The sequence below is a fragment of the Rhipicephalus sanguineus genome, chromosome 4 (assembly GCF_013339695.2).
Source record: "Rhipicephalus sanguineus isolate Rsan-2018 chromosome 4, BIME_Rsan_1.4, whole genome shotgun sequence".
Lineage (NCBI taxonomy): Eukaryota > Metazoa > Arthropoda > Arachnida > Ixodida > Ixodidae > Rhipicephalus > Rhipicephalus sanguineus.
In genome coordinates this window covers 166,811,771-166,831,474 of record NC_051179.1, presented here as the reverse complement: position 1 = coordinate 166,831,474, position 19,704 = coordinate 166,811,771, and the positions used below count along the sequence as shown (strand labels likewise).

Below are 19,704 nucleotides of genomic sequence, written 5' to 3'. Positions count from 1 at the left end.
GCCTGTGTGTGAGCGTGTTATTCAAGCACATTTCGGCGCGTCAACTAGCCGCGGGCTGCAAAAAGGCTGGAAATTTAAAGAAGAAAAGTATATTCGCCGGCTGGAATGCTGCACTACTCGCCATCCTGCCGGGTGTGAGCTCCACCTGCTAAGGAGCATATGCCTGTGCTCAATGAAGCCTGGGCATTACAGGCAAATCGTTGCCCTCCGCGAGGACAGCGTCACGCCTGTTGTTCAAGCGTACTGCGACTGCGTTGCTGGGTGAGTAGAGACTATTTCTTTCTTTAGTCGTGCTAATAGAGTGTCATTGCCAACGTGCGTGCATAGGAATCATACCAATGCGTGTCGCGTGGTTATTTGCGCAACCGTTACGCGTAGGTGAACCACGGGCGCATTTCATGAAGTGTAAGAAACATTTTTAACGTGTTCATCGCTTCCTTAACTAGACGAGACAGGACGGCAGTACATATCCGCTTGACCAAAGGCGGATGTGCGGTTCTTTTTTTTTATACCGGTTTTTCCGCTTCCCAGGCTTTCACATTGTTTATTATTCATTCAGTATACGTAGTTGGTTGTTAGTAGTATACAGGCGAGAGCCCCAAAGTCAAACGACTGCAGCGGGACCCTTGGCTAACAAGAAGATTGGTACAAAATGATAAATTGCTACAGCAGTATAAAATCTACAATACATAGTGAACGTAGTGGTGAAAAGAAATACATTCGGTTCAATACAAGGAGTCATACAAGTAAATAAAAAAAAATACGCACATGTCAATCTAAGTTGTACAAACCTATTTAATGAAGTGCACACTTTATTCACAAAGTAAATTAAACAGGACAACTAGTTACACAAAATGAAATTTTTAAGTTCACATTTGAATACATGCACAGGTGACTTAAGCACATAGCGCAAGTGATCCAGAATGTTTCCTTCAGCAAAACATACGAACGTGTTGACTGATTAACTAAACATGCTAGAGCAGCATGGGCTGGTTGATGAAAGCTATCAGCCTTTATGATGAAACCAGTGAAGCCGTCGCATTTAGGCTCTGCAACTAATTTTACTTTTATTGCTCTTCTCTGCTGAGGGGTGTACTATGACATTCACTTTGAAAACTAAAGTGCATTGTTGTACCTCGCAGGCTCAGTCAAAGCTGTCACCATATCGCTGCTTTTCTGTTTGCTGTTGCGAGCATTCAGACGCCGTCATGTACCGACATGCCTTGCAAGTGGATGGCTCCAACACAAGGTAAGCACTTTCATGTCAAACGAAAATGCACCTTACTTTAACCACCTTGCAATGCCGGAGAGGCCGCGGTAGTGTAAAGCTGCAGCTTAGCAGTATGCATGTAAGTGTGTGTACCATTATTTGCATGGATATTACACTTGTTCAGACTTCAGAGTTGTTTTCGAAAACTAGTGTCATGTGCAAAAAGCCTACAGCAAGCCCAGTTTGCGGCACAGAGCGTGCATTTATGTAAAAAGAAAATATGACAAATGAGAGTAAGCACGAACTCTTTAATCACCAGTACACTTGCATAAGTAGGGAGAAGGTCAATCGATTATGAAGCGAAAACTGCTAGGCTACAGAGAAACTACATGTTTTTTTTTTGCTTTCAGGTCAGAACCGCCAGCCATCAGTGCCACTTGCAGAAATAACGTTCCGCAAGCTTGTGGTGAACAAGACTGTGCAAGCCAAGAGAAAGCGAAAACTTCCACCTGGCTTCCAGTCAAGAGATCAGTCTGTACTTCAGAACTTCACAGAAAGGATGGCTCAGTGCGCTCCACATCTGTTGTGGAATCGATACAGTGCCAGCAAACCAGCTACCGTGCAAAACACCAGTGGCATCACCGACATTGTGGACCTCCACTCTAGGGAATGCTTGGCATTGTTTGCCAACTATTGGGCACAGCAGGTGCCACTCACAGCTGCAGAGAGAGCGAAAATTTGCACGAACACAGTCGGCCAGAGCAACAATCCACTGTGGCAAGCTGAAAGGACTGGCCGCCTGACAGCCTCCAACTTTTACAGAATACTGCGCTGCATCAAACCCGAGGGACTTGTTAGAGACATTTTGTATCCACGCAAGAAAGAGAACCTTGGACCAAGCGACCCAAGGTTGTACTGTCTTAGAAATGAAGAGGTAGCGGTAGAAAGTTATCGTACAATAATGCGGCTGTACGATAAAAACATTGAGGTCTACGAAACGGGACTTCATGTTCACGAAACCTACGCCTTTATAGCGGCATCACCAGACCGCTTGGTCAGAGATGGAGCTGAGACAGGGCTCCTTGAGGTAAAGTGCCCTGCCTCGAAAGCTGGGCAGACCATTACTGAGGCTTGCCACGACAAAACATTTTGTGCAAAACTCGTTGATGGTTCTCCTACATTAAAGAGAGACCAGCCTTACTTCTTCCAAATCCAGGGACAGCTAGCGGTCACCGGAAAGACGTGGTGCGATTTTGTTGTTTGGACAAACAGAAGCGAGCTTCATCTTAGTACGTTTGTGGAAAGGATTTATTTTGACGAAGATGTGTGGTGCGAAATACTGCAAGCTCTGATATACTTTACAAAGCTGCCATCATTCCTGAGCTACTAACACGACGCATAAGGCGGTTGGGTTTCCTCTATACCACAGGGGCTGGGTATGTGCCTTATAAAAAGTATGCGCAGAGTTTCCACATCGCTGAGCCATCAGAAGACCCAATGACGTTAATAATAAGGAAACTGAAATAAAGCATGTTCCAAACAGAAGCAAGCAACAAGTGTCTGTGTTAACTACCGGTCGCATTTGGCGACTTCACATTGTTTATATATATGTGCTTTAACACTTTCGTGACCACGCGTATTCCCATTGATAGCATGCTATTTATGGTTGCAAATTCGAATTTTGGTGCTCTCCTAGCGCTTCTTGACATCTACCGCCATGTAAAGGGTTTAAGAGAAACTATTTTATCAGTTTCACTTGTGTTTTTCTACCGCGCAGGGATTTTTAAAGCGCATTTGTAGTAGGGGTGTCGATCGCTCGTAGTTTCGAAGATGGCATCAACATTACACACCGCTGTTCCACGAAAACAGTGAATTTCAACGGATTCCGATGCATCTGAGCTTGAATTTCTATATCATGGTAGCAGCACAGACTTGGAAAATGACTTGTATCCGACAATATTTTTTAGAAGCAGTGAAAGTGCATCAAAGCACCCAGGAACATAACAGGCATCCCTCAGTGACTTTCGCTTTTTTCTCAGACAATTTCATTGCAGCCACGCATTGAACTAAGTATTTCCAGTGTATTCCAGTCAAAGTTCTTATCTTCAGGGTGTCAAAGTCGTTTGGGCGGCACTGGCCGGGCGTTAACCTTAACATTGCGCTTCGGAGTGCCGTGTGGCAATTCGTAATGGCACAGCGGTCCACTAGGGCTAATTTTCTCTTGCGTATCTAAAGAAGTTTCGTACATACAGAGCTTATATTTGGGCCTGTGTGTTCAAAATGTATATTTCGAATTTTATGTTCCTTTTATGCAAAGCACATTTATGTTTTTATCAATCTTTCATTTGTGTTACTTTTTTTGATAATTTAGTTCTACTGTTTTTCATAAATGTGACGTAGTGCGCCGGCAGGTCGCTGTGCTTGCTCCCTCGCCGCGTCGCAAGCATTCCATGGTTTCTTTGAAATCAGTTCCCTTGGAAAGATAATTTCTCCTTCAAGAATTTCGTACTATACACTTTAACATCAAGCCTTTCATGTGGCAGGAATAAAACGTTTTCCTAGACCACCCGAAAACTATTGATTTTCTTGGTGGTGACGAAAGTGTTAAACAGTTGAGACTGCTTGTTTGCATGCTACAAAGTTCGAGCTCAACTACCACTGCAGTGAACACTAAATATTGAAAACTGGAAGATGTTTGCTTTATTTAACAGCATAATTCAAAATGACTTAGGGGCATTTATATGTTTGAATTCCAATGTAAGGTGCATATGTTTTCCTTGTGCGCATTTGTAAGGATGAAATGTGTCCATTCAAATGTAGAACAATTTTCATGTTTGAGAAATGACATGTCAAGGCAAAGAAGGATATGTTGTAAAGCAATGAAGACAGATAAAATGTTTTTGTAAATGTATTAACGAGTATCCAAACACACTCATTCGATTGCATATCATGCTGCTTCCCGACATTCTAATCTAACCGATAAAGTAAGGGAAGTACTTCCTCTCTGACACGTAGCAAAATGCCTTATTCCACACACTGCTACCATTGTATGATACATTTACTTATTCGTCCTCTACCTTCTCTTTCTCGTTATTTATCAGCGGACCTCTAAAGTTTGACAAGTACGCACATGTTGTAAGAACTGCATCTGCCAGGTCCAGCATGTTTATAGGAAATGGTTTGTCTAATGTGGAACTCCTTTATTCTCCTAATAACTCTGTCTATATGTACTCTCGCAATGGCAATATGCCTCGTTTCTTCAACGTCCTTTGCACTCATTTGAGCTTTGCCAGCAATGCGAAAGGGAGGCATATAAAGTGAAACACCATGTGGAAGAAGGTCTTCAACTTTAAAGCCCTTATCCACCATCACACCATCGCCTGGCTCCAACAAATCGAGTACACCTGACTGTTGTACAATCTCCCTGTCGCTGGTTCCTCCACCATACAGAGCAGACACAAAATTTACAAAGCAATCCGGCGTGGCTCCCACTAGGCATTTCATTGTGTTTGCATGCTTATAGCTCGAAAAAGTTTGTCGCTGGGCATGCACCCCTGATGGCTTCTGGATACTTATTTCTATCTAATACGTATTTCTATCTAATCTAATATTATCCGTGTGTTTGGATACCGTCTGAAGTGGTGCGATATGTTAAACTGTATATGAGAGAGGGACGGAAAGCCTGTGACATCGGTGAGGAGCTTTTCTAGCATGAGAATGCATGCCGAGAAAAGGCGACTAAATGTCGACATTGGGATAGAGAAATTTCGAGAAATTTCTTTTGTAGGCATGCCTGTTCGCAGGCGTACCAACACCATGAACAACTGTTCTTCTGTGTTGTGCGTTTTAATCTCCTCATGTTTCTTGAGGGGTTGATTTTGGTGCACGATTAAGTAAAGGAGGTTGTTAAACAGTTGCCTGCTCGGTAAGCCTGTGTAATACAGCATGTCCTTTTCTGTTTTCAGGTTAGAGAGAGATAGTGTTGTTTCTTTCAGCTCACAGTAGCTCATTCTCCAGGCGTCAGTATGCTGCTGTGCTGCTTTTAAATATCTCTGTACAGCCAAGTTCCTTTCTTCTGCTTTAGCTAAAAGGGCTTCAAGTTCAGCTATTCTAAGGCTAGACATCTGGTCGGGCTGGCATTCATCATGCTTAGAAGCACCACTTTCAAGAGGGGTTGTACGATGCACAGGTACTTCACTAGCTTGGATATGTTCATGTTCCCCGGAGTCATAATGAATTAGTTGACATGCTGCCTCGGGTTCCAGCCCTGGGCTGCCATTGCTGCAGTGTGATGAATCTTCCGCGACAGCTGGCACCATTGATGGGTTACTTCTCGAAGTCTGGCTGTTCTGTGCGATTGCTGGCTTGGTATCTGAAAAAAAAAATATGTGCTTAAACCACCGATACATTCAGACAATACCTAATGTTGCAATGGTGGAGCTAAATTTGGAAAAGGTGTACAAATTAATGCTTGTAAGAAACAATGTCATGGAGCATTAATATGACTCTCATTAATGATTGCACACTGCACTCTGCATTAGACTGATTGGACTTGTTTGTTGCATAAGAAAGTACAAACACAGCCTTCATGCAAAGCACTAGACACACAAATCCTGTAGTTTAGAAGTTATAAAGCTACATAAAAGTCAACAAATAGCATTTACTATTCGCTTAATCGCACAAGCTCATGGACTCACACAATATGTAATCTCTGGCAACGATAATGCTTTCGTGCTTTAAACCATGAAATCAAAGCAGTAAATCTGTAAAGATCACCCTACGATGTAGTAATGACTGCTTTTGTCGCTGACATTGTCTATTTATTTCGGTCTGGTTATTTAAACTCCACACATGCGTGTGGGTAGCAGTGTAGTGTTTAGTAGCCTAGAACATGCGAAAAAATGGCTGAGCGTACTTCGTCTGTTGATTGACCTTTCAAAACGCCCAACAGCATCACGGCGGCTCGCAGGCTTGTGCTTGAACACAGATGGGACGTTGTCGGGGTGGTCTGGAAACCTCGATGGTTCTCCTGCAAGTAGTGGGTAAAGAAAGTGTTCTTATATTGTTCAACATTTTCCCCCTTTGGTTGACAATCGCCGCAGCTTATCACACATGCAGAGAGATTACCTAGCTTTATATCCGGGCTAACCCAAGTAGTTGATGCTGAACTAAAACCATTCAGAGCATTTACATGAAACGTAAATAAGTGGGTCGAGTGGGTTTGTCGGGCAGAAATGTCTGTCGAGTTCATGTAAACGCTAGTCGGTCGGGCTGGGCCAGCCTGATTGCCGGGGTTAGGATGATCCAGCACGACTGACTAGCGTTTCCATGAACTCGACAGACATTCCTGCCCGACAAACGACCCAGCCGACCCGTTTACAGCGTGCGTGTAAATGCGGATCGGTCGGGCCCGCCAGGGCCGAGGCTTTTGGAAACGGCAGCGGGAACTGGATGCCCAGTTCGAATGTGGTGATGTCTCTGCTGGACACTGCGTGTCGTTTTCTCTAGAGTCGTCAGAAGCGAGTTCATGTAAACGCGGTCACATCGGGATCGGTCAGCCAGATTTCTGACTCGACTCGCTCACGACGTGAGCGGGTCGTTCATGCAAACGTAGCCACTGCAATGATGTAAACGATTTCACTACATATCTCGCCGCTCGCGCTTCGTCATTCGTATTCGCTGTGATCGCACCCCGCCCGCGTTATCGTTAACACCGTGCTGTCCTCTTAGCGGCTGTACGCCACTCTTATCAGGCATCCGATCCCACTGATGTGACGAAGCTCGAAATGGAACAGCATAGGAAAAGCATCGCTGCAAAACGCGGCAATGGTCAACACTGCGCACCGTTTCCTCAACGTGAATGCCATCAAGCAGAGAACCTTACCTGATATGAAATGCTCGCTGCAAACGCGCGAGTTGGCTGTAGGCGTCCACGTAGACCCGTCGACGTTCATTCGGCGCATCGCCTGAATCCACTTTTTCCTTTTTGCTGCGTGTAAAGATGCTGCAGGGAAGCAAAAAAACCTAACCTTGGGGAGCCTATTGCTGGCATTTGTGCAACCTACAGCGGCGCACCTCTGCGGCATAACTAAACCCGGACACGAACGCTTGCCAGTGGGGCGACGCACAAAAGTAGTGCAAGCGAGCAGGAGAGCCTCAAAAAAACATGGCGCCCGCATATTTCCCGTCGTACTCCGCGCGGCGCTCGCCGCGCATGCGTAGAGGACCCCCTTGGAAAAGGCGAATTTAATGGCATTCTTCTGGCATTGCAGACGTAATTATACACGCTGAGAAATTGTGAAAAATGGATAAAATATTTCTATCAAGTTTTTAACGCGAAGCTGAAGAGGGTGAATGCCCGAGGAACGTACGAACACTCACGAGAGTTGCCTTTCGCCCTCGTATATTTTTCACTGCAGAAAACTTCGTCGATATCAGCCAGTAACTCGCATCACGGTCCCTCTGAAACTTGCCAGTATGTTCCCCATTTGGTGCTTTCTGTTACGCGTCTTGAGAAACTGGATATTGTATTGGTAAATAAGAGGAACAATATGCGAGTAATATGCGCTGCAAGAATCAATTATGTGTTCTATAACTGTTGCTCATAAGTGCAATAATTATTCAAGCAGAAAAAATGTCATCACAAGATGATTCTTCTTCCTACTTGAGGCGGTTTCCGCTTAGCTAGCGGAAACCGCCTCAAGTGGTATTAGTGGTATTATTAGGTGGTATTAGCTGACAACAATGACAATTCGGTTGAATTTGCAGGCATCATGGCTATTGCTAAGGCTGATGAGGCTACAGCACGAGGAAGTTCAATGCCGCCCAGTGCTACCATTCATGAAGCTAGAGTCGATGGCCCTCTGATGAATTCCGCATTTGGAGGAGGCTTGGGCTGAATACCACGCGATGGGCCCCACCTAATGAGCAACGATATTAACGCCTGCCTTTTCGTAGCGCTCACAGTTTTCTCTTATGTGGTGGAGCCTTGCGTCTGAAATGACGAATAAAAAAGCATGACTTTCATTAATATTTGAATATCTCTATGCGGAAATTGTGCCGTTTACTTTAGCCAGGGGCCTCGAGCTCATCTCAGCTAGCGTGCTGCAGTCGCGAGAGTTAGTCCCACAAGTGCCGGGACAGTGGAGAAGGTGTGACTAGGTGTATGAGATGGGGAAGGGGGGGAGGGGCGAAGGGGAAGGTGTTGAGCAAGAGGTCAGCCTAACGGCTGCCATATGAAAGAATGCCTTTCCCACATTTCTAATGTTACAAGAAAGCAATGAACCCTACATGATACTCCTACGATGTGTATACTCCTGCACTCTAAGCCAAAAGAGAGCAACGGGGGTATAGGCGTTCCATCTTTGAGGGAGCAAGTGCATTGCCACTCCCATTACTCTCCTAAAAGGAGCAACGGCAAGGGGACGAATCGTTGCTCTCCTTTCAGTTGCTCCTTCGGGGATGAACGGTTAGTCCCCCCAGTTGCTCCTTGAGGGCCAACTGTTACTCCTTCCTAATGCTCCTCAAAGGAGCAACGGATGCTCCTTCCCGTTACTCCTTAGTTTCTTTCTGGGCCAAAAAAAATCGCTTTGATTGACTTATAGAGCATGTTGAGGCCTATACCGATATTTGTTTGGATGTACAAACGATATACAGACATCTCACTCGGAAAGAAATTTCGGAAAACTTGCAACAAACACACAAGATTCGAACTCGCGACCACTTATTCGCGATGCGCGCGCGCTAACCACTACGCCACCACACGCTACAGCGCCGTCTGAAAGGAAACGGGGTTATATAGGTATCGACGGGTCGTTGCGCGTCTGACTCGTTAGTCAAATGAGCATAGACGTGCAGAACCAGTGGTGATGTTAGAAAGAGAATAGAAAGTAACAATGTAAACAACTGAAATCGTCAGGGTAACGAGTCTGGCGCGCAAACACAGGCTTTACCAATGCTCCCTTTTGCGCTAGCTAAAAGGCCAGTATTCTTTTTCTTTTTTTTGCCCGGAGGTGTGTTTTCTTATTCTTTATTATCATTATCGTTATTATTATTAGTATGGATATTAATATTATTATTATTATTTGCGGAAGAGTCACCTCCCCTTTGAAAAGACAACACCGCCCGAGCTGATAACGTCCATTTGATCTGAGATTAAACAGAGTCAATCTACCGGACCCGGCTGCGATAGCTGCCCTCCCGCCAAAATCAGCCAGTGAAAAGGTAGAGATGAGGGGGGTGGGGAGGCAGCGGCGTTAGCTCGTTGTCAGTCTTTCTCACATTGCGATATAAGTGTGCGTCGCGTGATCTCTCTCTGCTGCAACCCTGCAGTCGGGGCTTTTGCTGCTTTGTACTGGAGACTGCCGTTCAGCATAGAACCGCAAATGTAAAGTCTATCAACTGTGTACTCCTCTCAACCGCTTGTTTATGGTGAAGTATACACGGGGTCTTGCGAAGCTTCGCATTTTATTGCCACATTTTCAGGCTATATATTTATGCCAAATGTTATACGCAAACACGCCATTTAACTTGCGACGACAGCAGCTTCAGGTGCTGGCGTTCTAGTGCAACCATGACTTTTATTAGGAGTTTTTGGCTTGTATTAGGGGCTTTTAGCTTTACGTTACCCTGTTACGAGTTGCCAGAAGGAATCTGCGAATGTGTGGGCCTTTAGAGAACGTGAACTACTCGCAAGATTGGCTTTACGTTTACGGCCGTATCTCGCAAATCCACCTTCGTTCGAGGTTGCTCGCGATACCCGCTTTGCAGAGGCTACAGCCGCCGAGTAAAAATAAGCCGAAGTGCGAGCGCCAATCGCGATCACCTTGTTTCACCTGCTAAAGTCACTAAAGTGACCTAGAAATAGAATACCTAGGCCGTAAAAACGTGAAAAGCCTTGACATAAATACCACGACAGGCTCGATAGGTGACGCCATCTAGCGGGAACAAGATGAACCAGGCACGCGAAAAATTATTGCAGAAACATCGTGCGTTCTACTTCTGGTGTAAATGCCTTGCCGCGGCATAATTACAAATAAGTTACCTTTTCAATGATTTTTTTCTCAAAAATACTAGGCGAAAACAAACGTGTCTATGACTATGGTTGCACAAAGCGTCACAAGATGGCGAAACCATCGTCAGATAATCCGATAACCCCTTTGCGTATACCGGGATACTGTATACGCAAATCCCCTCGTGGTTTTGCCGCAGCGGTGATACAATCCTATCTAAGTTAAATATAATTTAAACGCCGTTATCATCACCATTTCATGGTTTATTCAAACGTAAACATATCCATTTACGTACGTACGTAAGCGTTTACGTACGCGGAGCTAAAGCTTTTCTAAAACACGTGTTCCGGTAACGCGGTAACATTTGTTTGTTTGTTTGTTTGTTTGGGTTTTATTCGCGCAAAAGCTACTTGGGCTATGCAGCGCCAAGAGCAAGGTGTTAAGGGGCTAGGTATAAGGATGAATCCGCGTTATTTAAAGTTTGTTCAGATATCCTATGTCGTCTAGAAACTTCGTGACATTTGTGAGAGGCACTAGTGGGTCGTCTCCTAGAATTATTGATGGGTGTAATGGGGTGTGGGTCTTGTATATAATTGACTGAAGTGTTTCTATCGCAGTATTTCGTAATGTGGACATGTAATTAGAATGTGCAAAACTGTGAGAGGAGCGTTAAAATTTTCGCATATGGGCTGTGCTTCTTTTGTGAGTAGGTGACTGTGCGTGAGGTGTGTGTCCTATTCGAAGTCTAGCTAGGATGACCTCGATGAAGCGATCTTGGTGATGGCAGCTTTTCCACTGTCCTAATACCGGTTTAATGTGGTGCAGCTTATTAGTGTAGTTTGTGTTCCACTGGGTCTCCCATTTGTCATTCTGAGCACCGCGAATGGTGCGAAGCCCATCCTTCAACGGTACCTTTATATTTGATAGAGTTGCACGTTTGGCATTAGCCGCGCACCTGTCCGCCTTTTCGTTTCCTGGAATCCCAACATGACTTGGGACCCAACAAAACCGGATTGAGCGGTTCGGTTTTACGCGTAAAAGTGTGTGTAGAATGTCGCCACTAAGAGGTTCTTGCTGAGATCTGAAGTTGAGGGCTTTGAGGGCACTTAAGGAATCTGTGTAGATGACTGCTTTCTTGTGTTTGTCTGTTACCACAATTTGCATAGCTGTCCACAGGGCGTAACTTTCAGCTGTAAAAACTGAAACGCATTGCGGGAGTCTTATGGTCTGTTCCCGCGATCTTGACACGAAGCCGCATCCCACGTGTTCTTGTGCTTTTGAACCATCTGTGTAAAACCCACTGTGGCCGCTGTATGTTTCTTGTACTGAGTAAAACTCTTGCCTTATGTGCTCGTGCGGGGCGTCTTGTTTTTTGAGGTGAGTCAAAGAAAAGTTCAGAAACCGTGTGAAGTCACACCAAGGAGGTAATCTAGATGGCTTTTCGGATACAATAAGTGCTTCTTGTGGGATACTGTGCTCGCGACACTTTTCTTCGTACCGAAGTGTTAGGAGTTTAATGGCTTGCGGCTTATTTTTATAGTGTATTCTAGTGTTGCAGTGATTAACGATATCGTTGCATATATGCCCTGGTAATGATCGAACTCTGAGCACGTAGGTCACCATGAGTTGTGTTCTTCTTTGCTCCAGGGATGGCTCATTTGTTTCAGCGTACAGACTGAGAACAGGGGATGTTCTGTACGCGCCGGTTGCCAAGCGTAGCCCAAGGTTATGCACTGGATCTATTTTTCTGAGGTGCGATTGTCTGGCTGAACCTTATACTACACATCCGTAGTCTATTTTGCTGCGTAATAATGATCGGTATATGTGCAGAAGACATTCCCGGTCAGAACCCCATCGTTTCCGTGACAAAACTTTAAGCACATTCAGTGCCTTAGTTGCTTTAGTTTTCAAAGTGTTTATGCGGGATATGAAGTTTAGCTTCCTGTCAAACATAACCCCCAAGAACTTGTGCTCTTTTTTAACTGGTAGGATAGATCGGTGCATCTTTAGAACAGGGTCGGGGTGTAAGCCCCTTTTTTGGGAGAAGACCATTGCAACAGTTTTTTCAGCAGAGAAACGAAACCCGTTTTCTGCCGCCCATTGTGTCAGTTCATTTAATGTGATTTGGACTTGTCGTTCGCAGGTAACCATGTTTGATCCTCGGTACGAGATTTGAAAATCATCGCCATATAATGAATGCATGACAGAGGGGGGTATTATTCTATTTATAGAGTTCATTTTTACCACGAACAAGGTTGTGCTCAGTACGCATCCCTGAGGCACACCGTTTCCTTGGATGAATACACGTGAAAACGTTGTTCCAAGGCGGACTTCGAAATTTCGATTTGACAGAAAGTCAGCTAGACATTTGAGCATTTTTCCGCGGATCCCCAGATCTGCCCGATCTCTCAATGTACGGAGTCTCCATGTGGTGTCGTACGCCTTCTCGAGATCAATGAAGACCGTAAGGCAGTGTTGTTTATGTAAAAGGGCGTTTCTTATTTCATGTTCTAATCGGACAATATGGTCTGCTGTTGAACAATTCTTTTTGTAACCGCACTGGTGGATGTCAAGTAGATTTTAGGTTTCGAGAGTGGATGTCAGCCTTGTATTTACGACAATTTTCATAGGATTTTGCTAAGCAGCTTGTGAGGGCGATTGGCCTGTAGCTGTTTGCGGATGTAGGTGGCTTCCCGGCTTTTGAGGAAAGGTATAATGATTGCATTTTTCCACGATATTGGTAAAGTGCCACTGTCCCATATTTTGTTGAAAAATTCTAGTAGACCATTCATAGAGGCATGTGAGAGATGGGCAAGCATTGAATAATGAATTCGGTCTTCGCCAACTGCCGTTTTTTTTAAGGTAAAAACTGGTAAGCGCAAATAAACAAGACAGGGACACAGGAAGACTGAACATGGACAGGCGCTGTGTCCCTGTCTTGTTTATTTGCGCTTACCAGTTTTTACCTTCAAGTATGAACCAACTCGCCCAGTTACAAGCTTTATTGCCGTTTTTTTGTCTGAAGAAAGTACTCTAACTCGTGTAGTGTTATTGGAGCATTGAAGGGTTCATGTGAGGATCCTGTGATAGGCAACCTCTGTTTCTCTGCGGACTGTTTGTATTTAAGGAATGCATCTGAGTAGTTGGCTGAACTTGAGGTATTATAAAAGTGTTGGACTAGTATATCTGCTTGTTCTTGTAGTGTAGTTTGCATGCCTGGGGCTGTGAGTAATGGGATGGTATACGGTGAGTAGTCTCCCCTAAACTTCTTCAGACGATCCCATAACTTTTTCGATGTGACCGAGCTTTAATGGAGGATGCATATTTTTGCCATGACGCCTTTTCTGCCAGTCTGCGGACATATCGCGCTTTAGCCTTAGCCTGTTTGAAACTTATGACATTTCCGTAGGTAGGGTAACTCCTCAGGATACTCCATGCTTTATTTTGTTGTTTCTTTGCCTGCGTGCACTCAGGCGTCCACCAAGGATTCACCTTTTTTCGCACAATGGTCGACGATTGTGGTATTGCTGCTTCTGCCGCTGTTACCAGGGCTGCTGTGATTTTTTTGTTCATTTCTTCAGTGCTCATTTCAGACGTCAGTACTTCTTCGAGTTTAGCGGTTTTCTTAAATAGAGGCCAGTCCGCGCGTTCTAGCCTCCAGCGGCGTGGTTTAGATCTGATGGTAGGAAAGGTGGATGTCAGTTTGATGATGGCAGGCATGTAATCATTTCCGTATGAGGTGTATAGGGCCTCCCATTTATAATCACTAAAAACACAAGGCGAGCAAAAGGCTAATTCGAGACAGCTAAACTTTCGTGATGTAGGCGAAAAATATGTAGGTGAACCTGAGTTTAAAAGATATATACTGGTTGATAGGACAAAATCTTCAATAACTTGACCTCTGTTGTCTGTTTTCTCACTGCCCCACAGTGTACAGTGAGCATTAAAATCACCGACTAAAAGGTATGGCTCAGGCAGCTGCGCTGCTAGGTCATCAAGTTGTCGAAGAGTTATATGTTCATGAGGGGGGATGTAAACTGAACAAATGGAGATGGTTTTATGGGATAAAACTGTAACCGCTACAGCTTCGAGAGAGGTATTTAACTTGATTTCACGGGTGGGAGTGCCACCTTGCACGATTATGGCCACTCCCCCTGATAGTCGACTTGCGTTCTCACGGTCCTTTCGAATAACCGTAAATTCTTTTTAAAAAATTGCTGTTTTTCGGGCCTAGATTCGTTTCTTGTAGGCACAGGGCTATAGGCGAAAAGTTCTGCATAATATCTTTAATGTCCCCCAAGTTATGTATGAGGCCTCTACAATTCCAGTGTATTAAAAACGTCATGATAAAAACTAAAGAATCGCTGGATTTTTGAGGTGATGTGGGTAAAACTGTAAATGAGGGTGACAAGAAAGACGTCACAGATTACGTAAAAAAGACTGAAACTGGTCATGTGCCCTTTCCCGGGGCACTGACCGGATGTCGGGACCCTTTTCCCCTACCAGGGGGAATTGGAAGCACGACCGGTGGTCTTGGAGGTTTGCTGCCCGCAGCAAGCTCCTCTGTCGCAGGGCAGACTTCCATCGAGTCGGTGCCGCAAAGACGTTCATCGTTGGAGCTGCTCTGCGAGAGTTTTGGCTTTTTTGGAGGGAGCCTTCATTTCGACAGCGTTAACGAGGTCTGCGTGGCCTCTACGCTACGCTGAATGGTACCAGCAACAGCGGGGGCTTCCAGGCCTCGAGTGGAAGGTGCTTGTTGAGTACCCTCCGACTTTCTACGTGAGGACTGCAGGGCCGACACTAGGTCCTGCAGTTGGACCTGAGTGCTGACCGACACCATTTGCGGTACCCGCCCTCGCTGTACCGCTTGGCTGTAGGAGCCCTTCTGGGCGAACTCTACTCGTTTCCTTGCTTCGGCGTATGAAATGTTGTCTTGTACTTTCAATGTGTTTACTTGTTTTTCCTTTTTTCATACAGGACAAGTCCGGGAATATGCAGCATGTGGGCCCTCGCAGTTAATGCACCGAAGCTCGTTTGTGCACTCATGATCGATGTGGTCGGTGAGACCGCACTTCACGCACGTCGCTTTTCCTCGGCACGCCTGTGACCCATGGCCATACCGCTGGCACCGGAAGCACCGTCGTGGTTTGGCACATAGGGTCTTACTTTGAGATGTAGGTAGGCGGCATGTACCGCAGATGGAAGGGTTGTGCTCGCGAAAGTCAATACTACATGCCTTGTTCTGATTTCCTTTCCTTCTCTTCTGATCATTATGTTGTGAGCGTAAAGCACTCCTTGATCAGCTAAGGCTTCGGTAATTTCTGCATCGGTGCATTTTACAAGATCATTGTCGGAGATCACGCCCTTCGCATGGTTTAGTGGTCGGTGTGGTGTGACAGGTACCTCATGATCACCAATTTTGTTTAGTTTCCTAATATTGTTGCTTTGTTGCTCGTTACGGACTTCTATCAAAAGGTCACGGGAATTCATTTTCCTAGCATTGTAGTCTCCGTTGATGCATTCTTTGATGGCTTTGACGATCGGAAAAGGTGATATGTCCTGCATCGGTGTTGTACTTTTTGAAGTGATGACAATGAACTTGGTGAAGTTGTTGCATTTATACATGAACTCTTTCGTTAATTCGGTGCGGTTCCGCTGTCGGAGCCGATCAGTTTTTTGGGAAGTTGGATGTTTTTCCATAAAAAAAAAGTAATGTTCGGCAGTCATGCTGGGCGCACACCTTGGAGCCCAACCAGGGAGTGTATTTATAGCACTAGCCATACATAACTACTATAACCGTACGCGACCAGCCAAGGAAGACTGGTCACTTGCGGTTAACCCTAGCCACCATGAAAAAAGGAAGTAACAGAAGAAAAAGGGGACAGGACAGATCGAAAGCGCGAGAGAAAGGCGAAGATGGTAGAGCAGGATAGGAAGAGGTAACTGCCGATTTCCCCCAGGGTACGTCAGCCCGGGGGCGCCGTCTGCGTGAAGCCGGGGCCAAAGGGGTGTGTTGCCTCCGCCGGGGGGCCTTAAAGGTCTAATCACCCGGCGTCGCCTCAACCCCCAGGATCCCCTTTTCCCCGGACACGGCAAAGCCACGCACGGCTAGGGGTGGGAGGGGATCGAAACCCCCCGTCAGCTCGGGTCCGTGGTGTCGCTACACACCAAACGCCTCCTTCCACAGACGCCCCTGCGGGGGGTAACGTTAAAAAATATACGTACAAGCTAAATGTCCCTATTAGCGTGCGTAACTCTCTGTTCAGTTTACAAAAAGTAGTTTGCTTACGCCAGCTCGCAAGAAAATGTGGCCAATGCATCGACCGATACAGGGTGCGTCCTGCAGGAGAGAAACGGTTGCAGCCGGAGCAACCCTTGCCGTTCGTCCTTCTGTCACTCTCTTCCAACCTAACACTAAACGGTTACTCCCCCAACTTGAGACATGTCAGCCATCTTGTTCCAGCTGGTCTTTTTGGGGAGTAACAGTTGGTCTTAGGGACTAAAGCCCGCAGTTACTCTCTTTTCTTGCATTTTTGGCTTACAGTGTACGATACGGGCGTCACATCAGATTAACGTATGTGGTTCCAGTGTTGCCTCCGCTTTTATAGCAGTCTAATAAACATTGCATTTGTATTCCTATGGTTCAGCAAGCTATATTGAAACACTGCTCGATTCCGGAGGAATACGTTACCGAAATTTACGACGATATCCACATGATTGCGAAGTAATTTGCTTTTAGCCCGCCAGATCGACGCAGCGTTCATATCGTACGAGGCTGGGCGATGGCCTCATGCTCAACGAGGATGATGCGAGTTTGACTGACAGCCGTTTTCTAGACTAGGCTACGTAGGCGACATACGCCCAGGTTGTCTATGAATAAGACAGGCGCCATCCACTGATGTTGGTCCACGTAGCACTATAGAGGCCTACCAGCCTCGACGGCCTATACCTCAGTAACGCGAAGGGTGACTTTAGATTCCGATACGCCGCTCTATCGACAGATAATTTGCCGACGAAATGACGAAGACATGCACGATTTCTAACAGCTGTACTATACCTCACACTACAAAACACATGGACCCCTCGTCACCGCGATCACGACCTGACCGGATAAGCCATGACGAGCTGCTGGTGATCACTGATCACGGGCATGGTGACCTTGTTCAGGAACTGTCAAAAACTTCTTCCACACAAGCACACGGGCTCGTGAAACATGCGTGCGTTCTCCATCATAAGGGGCAAGTATAAGAACTACAGATCAGGTTACCGCTTATGGTGTCGGTATAATAAATACGTTGCCATTGGCAGCGTTACCCAAATCTAAACAACTGGTTATACAACAAAAATATATATATATATATATATATATATATATATATATATATATATATATATATATATATATATATATATATATATATATATATATATATATATATATATAAACAAAAGAAAGCGCTTCGATTGTCTTCCAACTTCACATAGTGGGAAGGCTCTGAATGATGCTTCGGGTTTTTAAAGCTGAATCTCAACGGCGCCTCGGTTTCTCCAAGGTACTGTAAATTGCAGACGTTACAATAGAGCGGGGATTGATGGCATGCTCGTTTCATTCTTTAGACACAGCCTACAGAAACCAACAGGCAATGAAGCTAAGGAAGGCATAGTGGGCATACTTGTATGTTTTAACTCTAGTACAATGATTATTACATAATTGAAAAGGAAATACGGTGGATCGAAAATCAGCTTGCCGCAGAAATGGACCGAACCTACAACTTTCGCATAACGCGACCAATCTTTACCAATCGACCTACAGTGGCGGTCACTTTCTGATCCATTTTGTTGGGTTTTTATACATCTATCATCCCGGGAGCGTTAGCCAGTGCCACTCGCACCATGACGTAGCCAGTACATTCAAGAAAATAGATGGAGTTGCGAATTTTACACATGAAATTAGCTGTAATTTTCAAGTAGAAATTGGAAGCAATAAAGCAATATGTGACGTCGGTACTGCGCACCAACAGCGCATTGTGCTTTTTTGCAGTATGCAATATCATTCCGATTATGAAAGAGCCTCAAGACCTCCGTAGGTTATAGATTAATATTATATATATATATATATATATATATATATATATATATATATATATATATATATATATATATATATATATATATATATATATATATATATATATATGATGTGCAGTTTTAAAAGTAACCTTTTGGTATAGGACTCGTGCGCTCAGTTCATCGCACCACCGTTCTCCGAGTGCGCAGCGCCAATGCGGCCACTTAGCCCATTCTGTCCCTCTTCTCTCCCCGGCGCGTAGCTCGCAGTTTTGTGAGGCGCACATCGATGCGTGAAAATGTCAACGGAAAACTAGTCCCCGCTTGCTTCTTTGCGCCTACGGAGAAATAGCAAACGTTAAGGAATGCTCTAACGAAGTAGTTCGCTTTCGCGTGGCGACTTGTATGCCGCTAATCACCTTTACTGCGTGAGATATCAGCTTCACAGTACCGTCGGTCCATCGGAAATATTCGCAAAATGCATAGCAAAACTTAAGAGCGTGGAGTACTGCTTGCGTTTATAAGCGAGTCAACTTTTTTTCTTCACATACGCTAGAAAATACTTTTATCGGCAGCCTCGCGCGTCGATTGTCCTATCACCGGCGCGCATTAACAGAAAGCTGGGATATTTGAAATGACGTATTAGCAACGATAAAAAGATGGATACCTCATGAAGTGCCCGTCGCCTACTTTTCTAGCGCTGTTATTACGTCGAACAATTTGCGAAATAATGTGTTTGAACGTGTGCAACAGTGTTTTTCGTCTAGGTCTTCCGATCATAAAGCCGATCCTGAGGCCCCTCAGCCCGACAGTCGTGCACAGCCGACAAAATGGGCACTTTAGAGTATTGTTTTCTTCCCGAATGGTGGCCGCAAACCTCTGTTCGGGCTAGCAATAATAAAATTAAATAAAAAAAACAACAATGTGTCAATACTACCTGGAGCAGTAGCGTAGCAGAAATTTTTTTCTTTTGGTGGGGGTTCAACCATACTTCATGTATATTCGTCCGTATATTTGTATGTGTGCATGTATACATACACATTGCAAAACTAAAAATTTCGGGTGGGGGGGGGGTTGAATCCCGCTGGTTACGCCATTGACTTGGATAGAAAGCGAGAGAAACAATGCGAAGACAGGACGCGGTTGGTTATCTGGCGCGCCGAACGGCAGCGTTCTAACGTTGTCGCTGATCAGCCTCGTACGCCGCCCATGGAAAATGATAAAATTGCACTTTCGTCAGTTTCCCGGCCGTGTTGCTGTAGCTGTTATGTCATGCAAACTCGCAAGAGCAGATAGAAGTCGACTTTTGCGCCGCGTACACGCATTCGCGCTGTAGCGGCCATCGCCCATCTGCTGCGGCCAAGCGCAGCTGTGCGGAGGGAGTGACATAATGCAGCGCTAAAAAACGCACACCAC

At 45.2% G+C, this 19,704-nt stretch overlaps 1 protein-coding gene across 1 annotated transcript; it reads right to left on the bottom strand.

The window, feature by feature from the left end:
- Positions 1-2,902: 2,902 nt before the first annotated feature.
- Positions 2,903-7,224, bottom strand: LOC125758347 (uncharacterized). The gene is made up of 4 exons (XM_049415411.1): positions 7,095-7,224; positions 6,126-6,239; positions 5,211-5,582; positions 2,903-2,919 (listed from the first exon to the last, which is right to left on the bottom strand). Exons 1-4 carry the CDS (start codon positions 7,171-7,173, stop codon positions 2,903-2,905), a joined length of 582 nt encoding a protein of 193 aa, XP_049271368.1. The 5' UTR covers positions 7,174-7,224.
- Between the last annotated feature and the right edge of the window lie 12,480 nt (positions 7,225-19,704).